General features: G+C 39.6%; 1 protein-coding gene across 4 annotated transcripts in view; it reads left to right on the forward strand.

The window, feature by feature from the left end:
- The window catches only part of GPAM (glycerol-3-phosphate acyltransferase, mitochondrial), a 61298-nt gene that overhangs the window by 20768 nt on the left and 17923 nt on the right, over nt 1-22607 (forward strand). The window contains exons 1-10 of one of the 4 annotated variants that reach the window (XM_019725135.2): nt 7793-7949; nt 9810-9940; nt 11095-11217; nt 13296-13369; nt 15951-16064; nt 17647-17793; nt 18382-18478; nt 19119-19255; nt 21853-21952; nt 22254-22466. In XM_019725135.2, coding sequence (XP_019580694.2) covers nt 9839-9940; nt 11095-11217; nt 13296-13369; nt 15951-16064; nt 17647-17793; nt 18382-18478; nt 19119-19255; nt 21853-21952; nt 22254-22466 — 1107 coding nt within the window. In that variant the 5' untranslated portion in view covers nt 7793-7949; nt 9810-9838. Of the gene's footprint in view, nt 1-7792; nt 8346-8649; nt 8770-9809; nt 9941-11094; nt 11218-13295; nt 13370-15950; nt 16065-17646; nt 17794-18381; nt 18479-19118; nt 19256-21852; nt 21953-22253; nt 22467-22607 lie in introns of those variants that run through there. The other 3 variants (XM_019725133.2, XM_019725137.2, XM_019725134.2) reach the window with 3 other exon arrangements.

Here is a 22607-nt window from a genome sequence, read left to right on the forward strand (position 1 = left end):
GAGAAGTGGCAAAACAAAACAAAACAAAAACAAACAAAAACAAAAACAAAACACCCTACAAACATCCTTTATTTCTTAAGAATGAATTAACAATTGTAAAAATAAAATATATTGACTTAAGCTGATTTCCTAACGACCCAGCTCTACCAGATATCCGCCCCAGTGCCCCAGTTGTCCTCTAGAACCAGTGGCTGGAAGCCTGGAACCCTTCCTAGCTCCTGCTGGCCTTCCTTGGTGGAGTGGGGCTGAGGAGTAAGGGGGTGGAGCCTTGTCACGTAGCCCCTCCCACAGGATCCCCCCAGAAGCCTGACTGTCTCCTGCTGGGATTATCTGAGATTTCTAGCTTAATCTATTGATAGAGTAGTTTTCAGTCAAGCTGGAGTCCTTGTTCTGCCACAAATGTGGTAAAAGTGAGTCAGAGGGATTCCATTCTCTTCTTGCCTAAGGTACTTCCTATATGTAAGCTCTAAGGTCACTTCCACCTCCAATCCCCCAGCATGACACACTGGCAGGGACGATTTCTCAACTCTCGCTCTTTTCCCCCCAATATGTTTATGTTACTCTAGAGGCCAGAACTGTGCTCAAAATTAAATGTGTTTGCCTGGGAATAACAGAAAACAAGATTAGAGTGGCTTAAACACAGTGATTGAACGAAATCCAGCGTTGTATGACTGGTGGTGTTGGGCTTGGAAATTAAGTTACAGAACACATAGAAGAAAAAAAAAAAAGTGAAAAGAAGCCAGGACAGCTGTGTCTGCTTCCTTTTACTGGGAAGGAAAAACTTCTCCAGAAATCCTTGTTTGGCTTTCTCTTGGGTCTGATGGCCTAGAGTTAGGTCATACTGACCATTTTGGATGCAGGAACAGTTAGAATATTAGAGAACAAGATGACCATAATTAGCTTAGATATTTGATTCATTCTTTTTTCCAGAGCTGGCAAAAGAACACCCTAAACAAAACCAGGCACCTGATAGCCAGAAGTGGGTGGGAATAGATATGGGACAGGCAGGTCTCAGTGCCTGCCCCAAATCAGCTAAGTGAATTCTAGAAGCTATATGTTGATGAACTTGATGATGAGTTTTGAAACTTTTTGCGAACAATTATTACTATTATTGTTGTTGTTATTATTTTAAAGAAGTCAGTCAGTGGGAGGAACCCATCTTAGATATGGCAGCTACTTAAATTGGTGAATTTAATACAGAAGAACTGGTGAGGATAAGACCAAAACACTAATTTCAAGTCATGCTACATCAATTTGTGGTTATTAATGCATGTTTTACCAACTTATTTATAATCTTTGAAGGCCAAAAGGAAGTTTTTGTTGTGAGAACAAAGCAAAAGTCACCTGTTTTTTGTTTGTTTTTTTAAGAGAAGTCTAACCTCAAGATTGTCCAAAAACCCTGTTTTTCTGGTTTCTCCCCCTCTTCCCCTCTGCAAATGTTTGACAGTAGGGAGAATCAAGTCAGTGATGAACTTAAGGCAGGAATCTACCCTTATTAAGTCTTTATGACCTAATTACTGTTACCTAATTATTAAGTTTATTAATTCACCCAAGCTCTGCCTTTCCAATATTAGGACAGAGTAGATGCTTTGATTCATGTTGGGATGAGGTTTATTAGAAAGGCATAACAAATAGAGCTATAAGATTATTACTTGGGAAAGAAAACAAGCTAATAAGGAAATAGAGCCAGCAACAGGAATATTGAGATAAAGTAAAGGAGGGTCAACAGACTGGAGCAAACAATTATTAAACAGGAGTTGTGTGAGTCTGTGAGACTGTAAACTCTAAGAGAGGGAGGTACTATGCTGGCTTCATTATCACGCAGTAGGTGTTCTATATGTATTTACTGAATAGATGAATGAACAAAAGGAATCTGGAGGGAAGTAGACGATGAAAACAGCATGGATTCAATCGGAATAATTCCGGCCAAACTTACTTTATTTCCTTTAAAAGTTTTTGATAGAATAATTGTCCTATTTGAGATCAGGGCTTGTCATAGTTGATCATTGCATTTCAGCAATTCAGTTGACAATGTTTCTCCTATGAGTAATATGCTTGCCGAGAAATTCTTCTGTGCGTGGGTGGGTGTGTAGAAGTGTATCCAGGTAAGTTTTGATCAACGAAACTGGGTCAGTCTGGAGGGAAGCCTGTTGAACAGGGACGAGTAAGGAGGCAGTGTGAGTTATTAGCCAGAAAAGAGGTTTTAGGAAGAGAAAGGCCCAGGTTCAAATCCCTGCTCTGCTACTTTCTACCTTACTTAATGGCAACTTACTTAATATCTCTGAGCCTCATGTTTCTTATCTGTAAACTGAAGATCAGAGCATCTTGAAGGATCATCATGGGAATGAGTCATGTTAAGATGTTAGCAGGTATGTAGGGTGGCAGAAAAAATGTAAAAATACCTTGAAAGACTGAAAAGTGGAAAATGGACCAAATAGAACAAAATGCAGATAGATATACATCACTTTCACAAGTGCCAGATGAGGACAGCCTGGTATAGTCGGTGAGAACAGCTTTTTATCAGATCTAATCAGACACCCCTTATGAAGGTGGGGACTCTGCCATCTTGAAAAACCACCCTGAATAAAAAAAGGCAAGTAGTTTCGGCAATGGAAAGACTGGATTACTACATATGCAGAACTTGTAGTGATGTCACTTTTTGCATCCCCGTTATGGGTAATGTGTGTCTTCTCTCTTTTTTAAATCTTATTGATCTGGTTAGAAGTTTATCAATTTTACTGTTCTTTTCAGAGAATCAGCTTTCAGTTTCAATGATTTTTGTCTATTATTTTTCTGTTTTCTGTGTCATTAATTTCTGTCCTTTATTACTTCTTATTTTTGTTTTGCCTACTTTGGGTTTAATTTGCTCTTCTTTCTTAAGGTTGAAGCTGAGATCGATGATTTGAGGACTTTCTTCTTTTCTAATATATGTGTTACACATTTCTCACTAAGTACAGCTTTAGCTATATCCCTCAATTTATGACATGTGTTTTCATTATCCTTCCATTCAAAGTACTTTCTAATTTCCATTTTTATTTCTCCTTTAAACTGTGGTATTTTTAGAAGCGTGTTAGTTTCTAAATATTTTGGGATTTCCCAGACACCTGTAAGTTATTGATTTCTAATTCTGTTGTGGTCAGATTATATATTTCATATGATTTGAATTCTTATAAATCTACTGAGACCTGTGTTATGGCCCAGAATATGGTCTGTCTTGGAAAATGTTCTGTGCGCACTTGAAAAGAAACCCATTCTCCTGTTGTTGGGTGTAGCATTCTTATAAGACAGTGTGCAGAGTGTATGCTGTAGTGTTCTTAATGTCCATTAGGCCAGTTTTGTTGATGGTAGTTTACAAGCCTTGTAGACATTTGCTGATTCTCTGTCTACCTACTCTGTCAGTTATTGAGCTGGGGGTGTGGAAATTGCTGTTTATAATCGTGGATTTTTCTATTGCTCCTTGTAATACTGTTAATTTTGGCTTCATATATATGGAAGTTCTGTATTAGATACACAAATGTTTAGAATTGATTTTCCTCTAAGATTGACCTCTATCGTTATGAAATGCTCCTCTTTATTTCTGGTAATATTGTTGTATTGAAATATACTTTGTCTGATAGTAATATCACCACCTGTATTTCTTTTGATGAGCTTTAGCCTGGTACAGTGTTTTTCAGTCTTTGACTTTTATTTGTCTTTATCTTTAAAGTGATCTTCTTATAAGTGGCATGTAGTTGGTTCATGATTTTTTCTCTAGTCTGATAATCTGCCTTTAGTTGGGGTGATTACTTACCTGTTTGGATTTAAATCTACCATCTTGCTATGTGTTTTTTCTTTATCTTATCTATTCTTTTTTTCCTTTGTCCTCATTTACTGCCTTCTTTTTAGATTCACTGAGTGTTTTTAAAAATAATTCCACTTTATTTTCTTTGTTTTTCTGTTAGCAATAACTGTTTGTTTTGCTTTTACGGTAGCTGCTTTAGGAGTCAGAGTATACATCTTGACTTATCAGTTTACCTTCCAGTACATTACACCATTTTATGCTTGGCATAAGAAGATTACAACAGAGTACTTTCCCCTTTCTGGACATTGTGCTGTTGTCATATATTTTATTTCTACATATATTATAAACCCCACAAAATAATGTTTTTATTTTTGCATGAAGCAATCATTTTTTAAAAGGGATTTTTAAGATAGGAAACCTTTATTTACCTACTTATGATTTTTTGAGATGTTAATTCCTTTGTGTATGTCCACATTTCCATTTGATTGTATTTTCTTTCTACCTGAAGGATTTTCTTTTAATATTTCTTATAGTAAGTGTCTGCTGGTGATGAATTCTTTTAGTTTTTATTTTATTTTATGTCAGAACATGTCATTATTTTGTTTGGTTTTTGAAATATGTATATTTGGGGAAAGAATTCAGATTGACAGTTTTTTTTTTCAGTACTTTAAAGATGCCACTTCCCTGTCTTCTTGTTGGCAAGTTTCTGACGAGAAGTAGGCTGTCGTTCTCATCTTTGTTCCTTTGCACAGCGATGTGTCTTTTTTTCTTTTCTCCCTCTGACTGCTTTTAAGATTTTCACATTATCACTAGTTTTAAGGAATTTAATTGTGATATTTTTTGGTGTAGGTTTCTTCATGTTTCTAGGTAGAGTTTATTGAGATTCTTGAATTTGTGAGTTTATAAGTTTTATAAAATTTGGAAAGTTTTCAGCCATTATTTCTTGAAATATTTTTTTTGGTCCTGCCTGACCCCTCTTCATATTTCTCCTTTCCTTCAGGGACTTCGATTGCATATATATTAAGCTCACTGATACTCTGTTTATTTTTATTTTCATTCTTTCTATTCCCTCTGTGTTTCATTTTGGATTTTTTCTACTGCAATATGTTCAAGTTTTTAAATCTTTTTTTTTCAGTAATATTTAATCTGTTGTTAGTCACATACAAGTGGAGTTTGTGTGTGTTAAAAAAATCTCAGATGATGGCTTTTATAATCTCTTTTTAAAGATTTTCCACATCGCTACTTAATATGCTCAATTTTTACTTTCTTGGACACATAAAATATAATTATAATTGTTTTCTTAATGTCCTTGTTTACTAATTCTATCATTTCTCTTTCAATTGATTGATTTTTCTCCTCATTAGGGGTCGTTCATTCCCTGCTTCTTTTTTTGCATGCCTGATAATTTTTGATTGGATGTCAGACATTGTGAATTTCACCTTGTTGGGTGCTGGATATTTTGGATTTCCTTGTGTTTTGTTTCGTGACACTTTGTTCTTGAAAACAGTTTGATCCTTTTGGGGCTAGCTTTAAGATTTGTTAGGTAGAACCAAGCAGCATCTACTCTAGGGTTAATTGTATACCACTCCTGAAGCAGGACCTTTTGAGTTATGAATTATGAGGCTTTGCAATCTGGTTGCCTGGATCAGGCCCTATTCCTGGTCTTGTATGATCATTCTGTACTTCCACTCTGTCCAGTACTTTCCACTCTGGCTTGTGCCAACAGGATAAATTCCCTGTCCTATACAAGCTTTGTATGTGTGGTTCTTTCCCTGGCCTTGGGTACTTTACTTACACTCACATCCTACTCAGCTGAAGACTGGAGCAAGCACTTCTGCAGGTGTCCAGAGCTCCCTCTTTCTCTGTATCTCTCTCCTTTCTCTGGTACTCTACTCCCAGCTTCAGCTGCTTTGGCCTTTCAGGTCTCTCAGTTCTATCTCCTCAGCTCAAGGGGGTCTGCCTAGTTCTTCCCGGATTCCCCCGCTTTTTACAGCAGCCTGGCCACTCTCTCTGGACAGTAAGCTGAACCAATCATAGTGCTGACCTCATTTGTTTTCTCCCCTTATGGACAAGTGTCCTGCACTGCTGCCTGTTTCATTCATCTTGCCTGGTCTGGTTGTTTATTTCAGTTGTAGCAGGAGAGAAAATTCAGTCCTTGTTCCTCCATTTTGGCTGCCTAGACTGGATTACTTTAAGTAATTGTGGTACTGTTGATAAAACAGATTGCTAAGGGTGTCACTTGTTCCCAAAATAATTCTCATGAAGTAACCTGAAGATGTGCAATGTACATCTCCTGCAAGTACAGTAACTCTTGTGCAATGGGTGTTACAAAAGAGTTGCCTACAAAGGAACTTGATGTATGACAATCTAGTTTTCCCCCTGGTTTACCTTTTAAGTCCTGTGATGTTTTCTCTGCTTCATTTCTCCTTACTTTCTCTTTACCAGTGATTCAAACCACAAGGCTTTCCTCTTTTTTCTACCCCCACCCCATTTTTTCTTTTTCTTTTTTTTGGTCAGGGACCAGTAATCTGTCCATAAAATGTCATGTTTTGGGATTAGAATTTCTTATTCTAGTCAACGTAATCCTTGAGTATTTAGGTGTCTGCTTGGAGGTAAGGTGTCTGTAGGCTTGATAAAAACAGTGTCTTTAACTTCAAGAAGCTTTAAAAAAAATTTAACAGAATAACCACTCCTACTGTTTTGGATTGTTTTAAAAGGGGGCCACACCTGTGTTTTGGGATGGTTTTATAAACAAGAGTAGAAAGTTCAAGAGAAGAAATTCTTGTTTTTCTTCTTGTTCCTCAGCTTCAACAGGTATTAATTTGAGTGTTTAATATAACAAAGCACTACAGGACTACCTCAGAGACTGAGGCAAGTCACTGACATTGATGATGAGTTCATTATCTTGTGGAAGAATGACACAATTTATAAAGATCCTAGGTGTGGTACCACAATCAATCTGTGAGATTTCACAGGAGGGTATGATTATTGAGGGCTGGAAGAGGTTAGGGAAGGCTTGGGGGTTTAGTTCAGGAAGGAGCGATAGGATTTAGGGGAGAGTGGCATGGTCCAGCTACGAGTTTGAGTGTCCATGGTGTGGCTCGGGACAACAGGAGAGGTTGAAGTAAGGGCTCCTGCTGGAGCACAGTGGGAAGAGTGGAGGTTTATCTGTGGATGCCTCAAGTGCCAGGCTCAGGCATTTGGACTGTGGGGAGCTAAGGATGGCTTTTGATGGGTAGCCATGGAGACAAATGTGTTTGGAAGAGAGGATGAGGGTTAATGTGTGCAGAGATGAGGACTGGTGGCAGAGGTGTGAGGGCAGGGACTCTATCTTAATCATCTTTGTATTCTCAGCTGCTAGTCCACACTTAATGCTGCTTAAGTGCAATGTAGAAGGTTATCTTTTATCTTCCAAATGGCTAATGCTCTGGATAACCACTGGCCTTGTCTACAGCAGGACAAATATTGTGAAAAAAACCTGTTTGTGCCCAGTGATACTTTGTCTGAAGGGTTAAAAGTAGGCAAATGTGGACTTCGACTTTTGGAAACCTTATTTCCTTTTGGGTTCCTCATTTTCTTCAAGGAAAAGGCACTCAGCCACTGTTATGGAAATTACGGAACAGGACCATTCCCAATCCCCACTTTCCGCATCCCTAATAAATTCTAGTCTTCCAAATCTCGTAAAAAAGACCACACACATACACAGAAACCCAGACACCCCACAGCGCACACTCCCACCAGAGCCTGGTGGAGACCAAGTCCCTGGTGACAGATGACACAGCGCAGACTTAGGTGCTCCCTCTCCCTCCCTCCCTCCTTCTCTTTCCCTCCCTCCCTTTCTCTCTCTCTGTCTCCTCAGCCCCGAGGCAGAACAACCATTCGTTTGGGCCCTGCTCGGCCACGGAGACACACACGTGTGTACACACACTCTGCCCTGAGATGCACACACAGAGCGCACAGCCACGTGCTGCCTGGCGCGGGCGGACTCGTGGCCGCAGCGTCACTGCCAGGCGCCCGTCGCGTCATCAGGGCGCGACGCTGCAGCAGCACCGGCGGAGCCTGGACGTGCCGCCGGCAGCTCAGCCCCCGAAGCCGGCTGCGCTGCGGTGCGAGCCGCCCGGGCGGGAGGCGGCTGCGGGAGGCTGCTCCGCCCCGGAGGCCGGGACAGGTGCGTGGCCGCCCTCTGCGCCGGAGCCCGCGCGACTCCTGCAAGTTTCCGGGGCGGTCTGTGCCCCCCTGGTCCCCGCCCCCGAGTGCCGAGGTTCCCCCTGAGAAATGGGTTCCGGCTCGTGCCGAGGTGGGGGTCAGGCGTGGGCTCTCTCTCCCCGAGGGACCAGGGTCAGGCCGGGTTTCCGCTCCGGACTCAGTACCCTCCGCGCCTGAGCGGGCCGTGGGGGCACTGGCTTTGGCGTGGAGACCGCAGGCGTGCTCTGAGCGGGGCTGGTGACGGGGACCGTCCGGTGACAGATGACCACTGACTGCACTGAGCGCTCCCTGTGTGTCAGACACTGCACTGTGCTAGGCGCTTTGTGTGTATTTTCCGGTCCTCCCAGAACCCGAGGAGGTAAGAGCTAGCGTAATATGCCCATTTTCCAGACGGCGAAACCAAGGCATAGAAGTTAACCAACTTGTCCAAAGTCCGACAGATGGGAAGCAGCGGTGTTTGAAGTCGGGTAGGTTCGGCTTCAGAGCTGGCCTCCCTGCCTCTGTCCCTTTCAGAACCCACAGTTGGTCCCCTCCGCCTGTGGTCTGGCACCCCCGGGTTATTTTTTTGTAAACTTCGCGACCTTGGATGAAGGCTGTGGGCAGGGAGGAGCGTAGCGTGGACTTCTTACTGGCACCAGACTCTCTCCCTCCCCTGCTCTCCTGATCACTGGGGCCGCCGCGTCTTCATTTTCTCAGGCGGCAACCGGCTCCCCCGGTTGTAGCTACTTTCTGCGCCTGAAACTGAGAGCTAGTGTTACAATACCGAAGCGCTTTCGTGCCAGGTGCGGTGCTTTCCTGTTCTCTCCTCTCGCCTGTTGTGTTAGATTGTTACTTACGTTACATTGTTAAGGACGTGGAGTTAATGCTGAGCGTAACAGTTACCGCAGCAAAGCCATGTGGCGATCGTACGGAAATCAGAGTGTGTCCTCCAAGGAACACTGTTAACCTGGGATTGACGTGTCAAGGTTTTAAAGGAAAAATTTAAGGCCCGGTGACAAATAGCCAAAAGCTATTTCGAAATAATTTCAGAATTATGTTAGAAAGTTTTTATAGTTTAGGTTAATGTCTACTAATTTTCTGTAGCAGTTCACTGTTAGTGAACACTTTCCCTGAGGGTAGGAAAAGGCATGTTGACAAGGATGAAAACTTATAAAACAGATATTTTAAATAGAGTGGTTTTGTTTTAGAGTTTTGTAAGTGTACTAAAAGGGCAAATATAATTTCATTTAAGGCAGCACAAGAAAATTAAGAGCTTAATTCAATTTAGGTGTGAAGCTTCCGAGGTTCTCTCATTACCAGCACCCATTTTACATTGCGTATTATGTATGACCAAAACTTTCCAGCGCATAATTAAAAAAAAAGATCTACTGTGTGCATACATGTAACTTATATTTAATTAAATAAACACATGCCTTTGTCCTCCCAGGAACTATTCAGTTATTAGGTTGGTGCAAAAGTAATTGCGGTTTTTTGCAATTATTTTTAACCTTTTAAATCGCAATTACTTTTGCACCAACCGAATATTAACACAAATGAAATAATTCTTGGTCTTGTACCTGAAATAAGCTCTTATTTACCCTTGCAAATTCATAGCTATTTTGTTTAGGAAGTCTAAAGATACAAAGGTTGATTTTTTTTTTTTTTAAATAAATCAAGGCTGCCTGAGTTCAGATAAACATACCAAAGTCTGTTTTTGTACTTTGAACATGGTGGAAGTTCATTTGACATCCTATTATATAGATCATGTAGAAGTCAGAATTTTGAGTTCTGGTATTTACTCTCTGGAGTCCTCATTAACTTAAATGGTATATATATTTTACAGTACATGATTTGGGAGTTACGCTTTGTGACATGGACGAATCTGCACTGACCCTTGGCACGATAGATGTTTCTTATCTGCCAAATTCATCAGAATACAGTGTTGGCCAATGTAAGCATGCGAACGAGGAATGGGTAAGTTTAAGATACAAATTCAAAACGTTCGACTTAAAGATGTTCATTTCAATATTGTTTACAAAGGTGGAAATGTTGGCGCCAACTTAATATCAAGTAGAGGGTAATATAATAGCTGCAGAAACGGCCTCCAGCTGTTAGAAGGTATGTTTATGAAGCCTAATGTTTAAAAATTCTAATGGTATCATGTTGACTGGGAAGAAAATATTGGTAAGAAATTTAAGTACAGTAGCTGTGTTAAAAAGCCAAATACTTTTGCATAGAAAAAAACCTAGTAGTTGTTTTGGGTGGTGTAATTATAAATTAAAATTTTTAAAATCTGTTTTCCCTACTTATATCTAATTATAAATTTTGTGATGGAAATAAAGTTTATTTAAAAAATTAAAAACAGGAAATAAATTTTAGTATGACCCAATCCAAAGGGCATGCATTATCTTGTATTCCCTATTTCAGGGTAACATGGAATGTTTAAGATATTTCTTTAACACTATTTTATATAGAAATGATGATGGAGTGTTTTTTTGTTGTTTATTTTCGAGAATGTTATATCAGTGGGATTTGAGTAACTGAAGAACCCACATTTGAGAGAAAAATGTTTAGAATAGAACAGCAGAGTTTGACCCTAATTGTATAGTACAGCTACAATTTCATGTTCCATCCTTTAAACTCTCTTGTTAGGGTGAAGGAATGTTATGTAAGTGTGCCTTGTTTTTCATTTAAAATAAAATATTTTAAGCTGTATTGTATAAACTTGCTTACTATGTAAGGCCTTGGTAGCTCTTTTGTGGGAGCGTGTGATTTCAGAGGGAGTAAAATGAACTGTTGGCATAGTAGTCTGATGCTATTCATCCTGCTCCAGTCAGAGGCTGTTTGACCTTTTGCAACTTTGTTTTTAAACCTTGACTGCTGCTTTGAGTGTGCAGTAGTCATTGCCAGCTATTGCTATTCTTAGGTGCTCAGCTTTTGCTCATGTTCCTGGTGTTGATCATGGAGGGAGTACCGTGAATGAATATCACTCAGAAAAACATAATACTACCAAAAGAAAAATATGTCATCAGTTTCCCTTCTATCTGAAATATCTTAGTTTTAGAGATCACATGGACAAGTATAATTCTCTTCCACTCCGTAACCATTTTTTCCTTAATATTTATTAGGGTGAGTGTGGTTTCAGACCTACTGTCTTCAGATCTGCAACCTTAAAATGGAAGGAAAGCCTAATGAGCCGAAAAAGGCCATTTGTGGGAAGATGTTGTTATTCCTGTACTCCCCAGAGCTGGGTAAGAATTACTGCTTGTTGACCTGAAACACGTGAAATATGTGACACAGATTCCCAACTTTGTGTGACTTTGGTATTGAGTAGCCTTAGTAGACTTGATTCATTTTTAGAATTTAGAGCCATGTTTATAAACCAAATAATCCAAATAAAGATGCTGACTAAATTTTTATTTCCCTTCAGTTATTCAGTAAATGTTGGTCCAATAGCTGATGCTAGGCAAGATTTTGGATTTTTAGTAATTTTAGTGTGACTTTGGGGGGGAGAGTAGATCTCACTTTCAGTTAACTCTTCCAAAGAAGTTGGTGGGAACTTGCATGTAACTTCTTGATGTTGAACGTCAGCACTGTGGTTTGCTCTACTCTTGCTAAATTTCTATTTCAGGGGTGATGGGGGAAGGGTGTCTTTTGACTCTGTGATAGTGAAGAATGGCCACCAAAAGGTTAGGTGAAGATTTAAAAAAGAGTGTGTATGTGCTTGTTTGTATTTTGGTGAAAAAAACACACGCCATGCAAAATCTTCCACATTACGGTGTTGGAGTCTGTATTTGAGGAGAGTTCATTGCATAAGAGGTATGCTTCTGCTGCAGCGTTTGCCAGAGGGATGAGTTAGCACGGTACTGTTAGTCTAAGGTGGCTGTGTTCTAAAGCAGGAGAGTTAGCTATTAAAGGTATACCTGGATGTTAAGCTCTCTCTGGGCTGGGCCACCTATCAAGACATAAAAATTCTGCCATTTAAGTGCCTGTCATTTATTGAGATTGCTTATAACCTGTGTGAATAACCAACTGCGTTGTGTGAATTTTCTACTGCCAAGGATTGGCTTGGCAGGAAATAGAATTCTAAGTCTGGTATAAAGGGATTTACTAACCTGGGAGAGATTTGTGTGGGACCCAAGCAGTTTATGTGAATGTCTTGAAATAATATTGTTCCTTTTACATCACAAGTGCCATGTTGCATGAATTTGATAGCTCTGAAGGATTATGGAAACTTCTAGTCCAGAAATAAAGCCAGTTCAGATTAATAGGCCAATAGAAATAAAGATTTAAATAGAAGATCATGTGGCTTTTCTTTTTAGATCTGGCGTCTCATCTAATTTTGAATGCTTAAAAGACCAAAACAATATCTTAACTCTAATCTGTTCTTAAGTCAAAATAGAGTATAGGCAATTATTTGGTAGTGGCAATGGTTTGGAGTGGGGGGGGATAGGTGAGTAATATAACAAAGAATAATTTTTGCTTAAATATAGTACCTGATGGAGCCAAACTTGATCTTAAAATTTTTCCATGGCATGTTTATTTAAAATAGTTTTTGTTTGACAATATTCTATGGTGATTTTTTGATATTTGCTACCTTTTTTCTGAAATCGTATTTTCCTCTTCTCTAAAGAGATTTCAAATTAAGTATTTTTACATCTTTTGTTGGGGTACCTTCTGCTTTTTCAGCATTTATTTGTGAAAGTGTACCTTTTGTCCACATTGATAAAGTTACAGACTTTTTCTATTCAGTAGAGTTATTTCTGGATTATCTTTCAAGGTTACCTGTAAAGAGGATGAGCTTTAACCATACATTCTCTCATTAAGTGCAACAGTCATTTCAGGGGACTGAAAGACCATACTCTTTGGAACAAGATCTGGGATTGAATCCTAAACTTCTGCCAGCCTCAATTTTCCTGTCTATAAAATGGCGACAGTAATTCTTATGTGTCGGGATTATTGAGAGATTTAGTAATCTAACCATAACTACATGGTACTTAGTATAATATTTGTGTATTTTGGGAACTCTGAAAGCTCCAGTGTTTCTGTCAATGACTAAAGCCATCAGGGCTTCAGTTCTTTTGGGGCAGGAAAAGCAGAGAAGCTATTTTCTTTGCAAGGTATTAAGGATTAATTTTGAGTTTGTAACCTGAAAGGCCAAAAAGTACTTTTTAATAAAACATAAATTTTCTTCATCACTTCGATTTTTGAAGCAATGCCTAACTTTATGCTTGAATTTTAGAAGTTGTGTGTTGAGTACTAGTAATGCGAACACTTCACCAGCAAGCTGGTTGTATATTTATGTCTGTGCTTATTTTGTCTTATGTAGGATAAATTTTTCAACCCCAGTATCCCGTCTTTGGGTTTGCGGAATGTTATTTACATCAATGAAACTCACACAAGGTAAAAAGAAATTTCTTATACTTCTAACCTCAAAAGAAAAACTCCAGAGTAATTAATTAATGTACTTTAAGATGAATCTCACTATGTTTTTGAGAGTTCATAGACTATGAGCTTCTGACACAAGAGGCTTTGTCTAAAAATTGGAAACAGTACAGCCACCTGAGAGACCTGTTACTCTGACCGCTGCTGTATTTAATTATATAGTAAATATTTTCTTGAGAGTGTAGGTGTTACTTAGAGCTTTCTCTAACTTATGCACACATTGATTTTGCATTCGAAGTGCTCCAAATTGTGATGAAGATTTTTCTGAGGAGAGGTGTTTGAATGCCCTATGATCAGTTACGACTTTTAGATTTTAAAAAGTACAACTGAGTGAAATGTGCCTAATCTATAGAATTTTAGAACATCTTTTTCTGTACTGAATAAATGTTCTTTGATTTATTATTAGCTTAAGACCTTTCTTAGAATTCTTACTTCCCAATTCCAGGCATATGGGGATAGGCTATTATTAGGTATCAGAGTGAGAGAAAAGAGGCTTTGTTGTTTTTTTTGTTTTGTTTTTTTTTGAGAATCTAGGCTGCAGATAAGGAAGGAGGCTTGGAAGGTTGTGTGAATGTCTTTGAGACATAAGAGAAAAGGCAGCCAAAAATGATATCCAGTTCTGATAATTCTAAGAGTAAATACCTGGAGTAGGTAAGCAGTAAGTTCAGGTGATGAGAAATACTTGAATTTCTATGAAAAATTGATTCAAGAAGTCAAATACCTACAAATTAAGTCCTTCTGATGATCCTTCTCATATTTTGATGATGAGATCATAAATGAGCACAATACCTGCATGTATACGAGTGTCAGTTAACTTTTTTTTTTTTTAAATAGAACTGAAGTCAAGGGACTATTTTTTCGCATTCCCAAGCTACCCTTTCCCATTTCTCCCTCCTTCCCTGCTCACCCTCTTAAGTTTAAAGGAGAGACGCTGGTCCATTATTTTATTTTATTTTTTTCTGATTAAGATCCTAAGAAAAGAGATCTCCTAGGGTCTCTTCTTTATGTAAGTAGACATTCCATTTATAAAGCCAAAGGGTCCATTTGTTGTCCTCAGTTGGAGGTAGTTAAGAAAAAAATAAAGCATATGCTGTATTGATGAAGCACTATGAAACTATTCACTGTAATAAGCTGCCTGCGCAGTTGAGTCAGCTCTTTAGCTCTTCTGTGTGTTAATGAAGCAAAGCCTAAACATTCTCTCTCTCTCTCTCTCTCTCTCTCTCTCTCTCTCTCTCACACACACACACACACACACATGCACACACACACACAGCTTTCAGTCAACTGGAAAGGGATTTCATAGAAAGTTTGAATTTTGTACATTTCAGTAATAATTCTGAAAATTTTCATTGAAGGAAGTGTTTGGAATTAAACACTTAACATAGTGGGCCAATTTTTCAGAGAACTGAGACAAAGGAAAGGAGGCAGTAAAAGAGAACGTCAGGCAGGAGAGATGAGGGAACATGTGATTCACACAGTGCTTCCTCAAATTACTTTTGCTCCATCGAGGGCTTTTGGGATATTTTCAGAATTAGTGAATTTATGTTTGAAATCTTCTACTGTTCCTATGCATATCATTATGGAGGAAATGATAATAAGGCATTATATAATCATTACAAATGGGTTCCAATCAATGCATAATGAAAGTTTGTAGTATTCTTATTCTGAGATTCCCTGTCCCCACCCCCCCACCCCGTTCAAATAACACATAGTCATTGTGACTAATAGGAATATGTCCTATCCGGTAGGTACGTTGAATGTATTTAAAAAAAAAAAAAAAAAGAGTAAGAGCTTCTGGCTTCTTGAGCCCAGAGTATAACCTTAGAATAATTACTATAACCAAAAAAAAGAAAAAAAATATTAGCCCTTTATGGTAGGAAAGACTTCCAAATTATCTTTTATAGCCCATAGCCATAGCTTATAAGCTATATAGCTTTTATATGTATATATACACATACATACCAGGGGTGCCAAAAAATATATACAAAGTGGACACTTTGGTCAACGTTGTTCAAGCAGTAGTTCGCTGTAATCAGAAGTGTCTGGACACTGATGGGAACCATTTTGAGCACCTCTTGTAATTGCAGAAGTCAAATGTGACTTGTATTCATCTTTTGTTATCGGTATATATTATTACAATTTTAATACAGTTTTCCTTTCTTAAAATGTGTATACAATTTTTTTTGGCACCCTCTGTATATAGCATTCAACATGTATGTGTCTTTTTATGGTATTAATAAAGATGTTTTTATTTCTTTTGGTTTTATATTTGAGTTATTATTGGCAGAGTAACACTATTCAAGCATTAATACACAAATTCCAAGTTTAAATTTTAGCTGAGAGTACATGAAAGAAATTAGGAATGAAATTGTCTGCATAGCATCCTGAACTAAGGAGAGTTTGCTATAGGAAAACCCCAATGTCAGGAATAGATGAAATGAGGCCTTGTGTTCACAGGAAGGAAACCACTGTACAATTGAACCAACTTGTTCTAGGTATTCCTGGAGTACTTCTCTGCTAAATGATTTTCTCATTGCAGGCACCGAGGATGGCTTGCACGCCGTCTTTCTTATGTGCTTTTTATTCAAGAACGAGATGTCCATAAAGGCATGTTTGCCACCCATGTGACTGAAAATGTGCTGAACAGCAGTAGGTAAGGGTGGGAATACTGTTGTAAAGGGGAGAGGCAGGGATGGGTGGTGGGCATGGAGTGAGGAAGTGAGCTCCTTTATTAACCAGAGTTTCTCTGGGACTCTTTCTCCAGGGGCATTTGCATTTCCAAGTTGAAGGTTAAGCTCCAGGGGAAGCCAGGGAAAGGCAGGAGAACATAGGGTTTTGGTGAAGTGCCCTGTGGGAATAAAAGTCTCGTTTTATGGGGAACAAATGAACGGTTTTCTAATACATGACAGGCAAGTTGGAGTCAGAGATGGCACAAATATTCTGTAAGATGAATGTTTGGGACATTACATCTTCTATTTTATAGCCAAAAGATAAGCAAGTTTGATTATCTCTGTCAAATAATTACTGTAACACTTATTGAGTCATTTTGAAGTTTAGGCATTAGCATACGGGAGTTTGGGTGAAGGTTGGTCTCTGTTCCAACTCCTTGGTGTAGCCCATGTTCGACACCTACCTAAATTTGGGGAGCCAGAGATTGGGGTGGATTAAAAGATGCTTAGAAACGCCGGCCCTGTTGTGTCATTGTTAAGGCCTGAACAGTGGTGGCACATAATAGGAACTCAGTAAATACTTACTGAATGAATGAATGAATAGTTGATAATGGAAGTGTAATATCATGTCAATTACTTGTGAAAACATTCCTGGCCAGATGGAAATAAATGCTATTCAAAGAATAGATTTAGGCTGCATCGGTGTCCTGTGGGATTGGTCTTTTTGTATTAATTACGGGGCTGTGTGGAGTTTTGCCATATACCACTCTAAAATCAGTAGGAGAAAACACAGTTATTTTAAACTTCCTTGGATTATTATATATTCTATTTTGCAGGTAAAAAAACCTTCAAGTATGTTTCATTCTATCCAGATACTTTGACTAGTAACTAGAATGTTAGAAGTGATTTGAGGATGTTTAACCTCCTGCGTTTTTCCCTAAGTCGCATGGAAGACTTAACAAAACTGGATTGAATCTTCCCTTTCACCTCCCCGCTTACCGTTCTGCACTGTTGTAATCTTGAGCTCTGCCTTTTTTAAATAACTGGATTGATTTGAAAACACTTGTAAATATTTATGTCCCCGTTTCATCCCTCTCAGGGAGTTTTATATATGGTTCTAATAGAGTTACAATATAAGTGAATAACTCGGTCTTCGAAAGGAAAATCAGACTTTACTTTGGCAGTGGGCTTTGGATACCTCTGAATTATGTGCCTAAATTATAATCTTTCCTTTTCTCTCCTCTGCTAAAGTGCAGCTTTGTGTGCCTCACAGCATAACTGGAACATTTCAAATTCATATAGTTGTTACACAGTGAGTTTGAATTAAATTCCTTAGTCAGCCTCCCAGAGTCCTCAGGGGTTCATTGCTTTAGGGGTACGATATCCTTTATATTTAATGGACAACCAAAGAAAGCACCTCTCAGTTGAGTTTATTCTCTCATGTTATCACATATGAGAGAGAAAGTACATTTTATTTTGTGATTTATAGCTATGCTTTAGAAAATGCTGAATACAGAATATGGCACAGAACCAGTTACATCGTCTGTTTTTCCATTTTCAAATCAGAGTACAAGAGGCAATTGCAGAAGTGGCTGCTGAATTAAACCCTGATGGTTCTGCTCAGCAGCAAGCGAAAGCCATCAGTAAAGTGAGAAAGAAAGCCAAAAGGATCCTTCAAGAAATGGTTGCCACCGTCTCACCAGCAATGATCAGGTATTAAAGGCGAGGCAAAGAGTTTTTCCCCAGCACCATCCTGTTTTGAGCAAACAGGACAGAACCATTGGACTTTCCTAGCACAGTGCTTTTGGTCCAAAGATGTCGTAACATATTCTGATGTTAAAACCAATTCCACTTTATAGTCTTTATGTTCAGCTTCCATGGGGAGTAGCACCGTGGTAGCCTTAAGCCACCTTCATCTCTGTTAATTGACAGCAGCTATTGGGTTACTGCTGATATTTGCTGTCTGGACTAGTTGTGAGCCGGGTTTCACACCCGTGTCTTAAAGGGAGTGGTTTTCTGTCGTTCTGCTCACCTAAACGTTCGCTTGGTCTTTTGCTTCTAAAGTGTAAAGTGTACTATTAGAGTGAAACGTAAGATTTTGGTCCGTAGTAAATGAGTACTTCTGTAAGAAGTATATATGTAAAGTTAGCCATTGAATTCCACAGTTCAGGGACATACACATACATATGCACACGCATTGCTAGGTTGTTGGTTCAGAAATATAAGTAGACAATGGTCAAATATATATGTGTGTGTATTTACATGTATACATATTTCCTTTTTTTTTTTTTTTACTTTCAGACTGACTGGCTGGGTGCTCCTAAAACTGTTCAACAGCTTCTTTTGGAACATTCAGATCCACAAGGGTCAACTTGAGATGGTCAAAGCTGCAACTGAGGCAAGAAATATGCGACCCTGTCATTCCTTTCTCCCCACGTTTGGAGAGTGAACTTAGAGTTCTTTTGGGAATGTTCTCGTGTATACTATTGTGTATACTATTCCATCCCATTGGGAGATTTCCCCGTGTGAGATGACTGCAGAGTCCTGTGTGGGGAGGGCCGGTGGGGTCGAGGAGGACCCCCCCAGCAGCACGCAGGATTCCTTTAGTGAGTTACCTTGTGACAACTGAAAATCAGCCAGAACAATCCCGATTTTATAAATGAGGAAATCAAGGCTCAGATAGAGTAAGACGTGTTTCCAAGTCATGGCTAATAAGTGACTTGCTCCGGATGTCCAACCAAACCAGGCTTGACTCCAAAACTTCCTGTTCTGCGTACATAATCAGGGCTGCCTCTCGGGAGATACTTGGGCTCAACGTGAGCTCTTGATTACTCTTCCCCTTCCCTGGTTATTTTCTGTGGTGGTAGTTGTTTTCAGCTAGATAAATATTAAACTGAGAGAAGTTCATATTACTTTAAAATGTTTTTAAAGAATGAATCACTGATTAGCCAATGTTCGAGTGACTCACCAAATGGAGTTGCAAAGTGTGATGGAACTTGGCGTTTGAATTTTCAATTGGGCGTGTTTCCTTTTCCTAGACGAACTTGCCGCTTTTATTTCTGCCGGTTCATAGATCACACATTGACTATCTGCTGCTCACTTTCATTCTCTTCTGCCATAACATCAAAGCACCATACATCGCGTCAGGCAATAATCTCAACATCCCCATCTTCAGGTAAAATCAGCTTATTTGGAAGTGGGAGGCATGAAAAAGATTATATTTGGAACTTTTTCTTTTTTCATTATACCTTTTGACAAGTGTTATTGTAAAGAGGATGTTAGCCTTTTTACTTCTACTATAAAAGTAATGCATGTTTCTTGTGGAAAATTTGAAAAGTACAAAAAAGCAATAAGACTGTCACCCTCCTTTCTGTATCTTATATGGGATACTTGGTGAACTGTGAATACCTCAACTTGATGGGCAATACTTACCAAATGGATAAAAGGCAGTTAGAAAGACAAGATAGCAAATTACTGTGTCAGGCTTGGCAGTAGGGAGGTGGGGGTGGGGCGATAGGGTCTAAAGATAAGTAAAAAGAACCATGCTTGTTCACTTTGCTCTCCTGATTTAGAAGAGCTAGAAACCTGTAACAATTACAGTACAACTAGAAGGTGTGTATTTTAGAGGTGTTCAGGAGAATGCAGTGCACTCCATGCAAAGGCAACAGTATGTGAAAAGACAGATTGAAAGCATGGTTTGGTTGGGAAACGGCAGACGATTCAGTGGGTTAGACTGTCGGATGCACTGGGAAGGGCTTGAGGCTGGAGGTGGTGACTGCATAGGTAGTGAGAGCTCGATCACAACACTTCCTAAGCCAAGACTTCAGAATGTATCCTGTACTTGAGGAATGACATGGTCAGATTTGCATTTGGAAAAGTCATTCTGGAGGACAGGGAGTTAAAACGATTCTGGCTCCACTGCAATAGTTCAGGCAAAAGATAACGAAGGCTTAAATTAAAAGCATAGTAGTGCTCTTGGAAGAGGAGGGCATAGATTTGAAAACTGCATTGTAAGTTGGATTTACAAGACCAAACGGTAGCCCAGCTGTGGGGCTCAACAGAGGGGGAGAGGCGGAGAGGAAGGAGGAAGAGTCCGGTGTTTACCACCAGGAACTGGGTAGATCACCAGTGGGGAATTGGGGAGGACTACGTTTAGTCGGCTGGGGAAATTGCAGTTTCAAACTTCAAAGCATAAAGCACCTCTAAGGTCAGCTCAGTAGTAGAGTAAGAGGAGGATGAATTTAGAGTGACTGGAAGGGCAGAGGCTGGCAGGCTGTGCAGGTAGCAGCTCACAAAGGGGCAGTCACTTCCTTTGCGTGCTGTGAAGTCTGAGCCTCAGCCTCACAGGCCCAGGAGCTGCTTTCTCATCGCTTGGTGCAGTCCTTTGGCTAACCAGGCTCCTGTGAATGACTGAAAAGAAGCCATTTATTCCTGCAGTCAGCTGATGCTTACCCAGCTCTGCTCTCGACTAGAGTGACCTTGCCTTCATAGCTCATAATCTACTGGGGAATATAGACAAACAGTGTGATATGACGCTCTAGGGCAGGTGCGCTTTTCCAGGATGAGAATACCTTTGTTTACTCTTCTGGGTACCTCTTCCCAGTATCACAGAACCTGGGAAGCTGAGTTAGAAAGTCGTCAGAAAGCTGATGGTAGGCATAGACTTAGAGCAAAGCATGGGCTCCAGAGAAGCCTCTTTTGTAATCAGAAAAACTCATGTACTCATTGCCTCTACGTTCTCACTTGGACCTGTTGGAAGTGCTTGATAAACATTGATCCTGTCTCATAACGCAACCGTCCTTTTCATGAATCCATGCCAGTCGTTGCTTAGCTTCCCCATTCCTTCAGACATAACAGACTGTACACAACCTGGCCTGTTTATTTGCAGCTTTTTTTTTTTTTTTTGGTTACATGCCAGTCTACACATTCACAAACCACTTTTCAGGGTGGGTTACTTTTGTGGGTGGTTCGTCTCATTCATTATGAACATATTCTGCAGAGTTTTACTCTCAAAGAGTAATATTAAACTCTGGGGACATCTTAACTGTTGCCTCTTTATACTGACGATAGAAGCTACTGAAAATATATATTGCTTATATTTATATTAATATCACTCTGTTTGAAAAGAATAGGAGGAGACTCTGAGTTTGGAAAGGGTGACTTAAGTATTAGACAATTTCAAGTTCATATCAAAATCCATCAATGTTGTAGAAAGAGCCCTGGGGTTGTGAAAAGAATTGTTTTATCCTTATGTGTAGGCACCTGCAGCAAATGCTTGTTTCATGTTTTGGACAGATGGTTATGCTTGGTTTCAGTCTGATAAGATTATCCATGTCTCACAGAGACACTCTCTGAGCAATACTTATTTGAGAAAATTTCTCCAAAGGAGCTTTTGTAACATCACATCATTTTGCAGTAAATGTGCCGTAGGCAAATTTCGGGATGTCTAACCATCAGTGTCTTGAGACCCTGGAAAGGGTTTTAAATCTGTAGCATCGCCTTTGCAGGGAAATGTATCATGCAGACTGCTTTTGGAATAGATGTAATAGAACTTCAGAATATGAGGTGCTGCTGCAACAGCTCATGAGTAATGTAAATGAGTGCAACGTCAATAATATGGAAAATGGGAAAATGTCCACACTCTCACTGTCAGCAGCTCTAACAGCACTTGTGGTTTGTATTCACATGGCAAATGTTTTGAAGTGACTTGGCATTTGAGTATTCTTTTTACGCTTGTCTTTATAACTGATTAATGCATTCCTGAATTTATAGTACCCTGATCCATAAGCTCGGAGGCTTTTTCATACGACGGAGGCTGGACGAAACTCCAGACGGACGGAAGGACATCCTCTACCGAGCTCTGCTCCATGGGGTGAGTGTTGTCTCTCATTATCCTTAGAGCCCTGATGGCACTTGTCACCGTAGAAGGACAAAGAGGTTTTTAAAACACTGTTGTCTGAGTAATTATTTGAGTGATCATTGCTTTGGTATGGGTTTGATGACAGTTTTTTGTCATCTCCCAAATATAGCTGTCTTGTTATGATTTAGGTGAGTAAAATACTTTGTCTGTAGCGAAGTTATAGGCTTGGGGGCTTTTAAAAAAAAAAAATTGCTGAGCTTTTTCTAAGTTGGGTGCTCTTGAATTGATGTTTTACTGTCTCCTTGTATCCCAGCATATAGTTGAACTACTTCGACAGCAGCAGTTCTTGGAGATTTTTCTGGAGGGCACACGCTCCAGGAGTGGGAAAACCTCCTGTGCTCGGGCGGGACTTCTGTCGGTTGTGGTCGATACTCTGTCTACCAACACCATCCCAGACATCTTGATCATACCTGTGGGAATCTCCTATGACCGCATCATCGAAGGTCACTACAATGGCGAACAGCTGGTAAGAGGACCCCACCCGCAGGTCTGCTTCACTTTCAAGTCTTCTGCTTCTGGACAAGCGATTTGGAAATTAATTAGGAATATATATTTGTTTTTACTCGTTCGTTTTTTTCTTTTATTTTTCAATTACAGTTGACATTGG

The sequence above is a fragment of the Rhinolophus sinicus genome, linkage group LG07 (genome assembly GCF_036562045.2).
Source record: "Rhinolophus sinicus isolate RSC01 linkage group LG07, ASM3656204v1, whole genome shotgun sequence".
Lineage (NCBI taxonomy): Eukaryota > Metazoa > Chordata > Mammalia > Chiroptera > Rhinolophidae > Rhinolophus > Rhinolophus sinicus.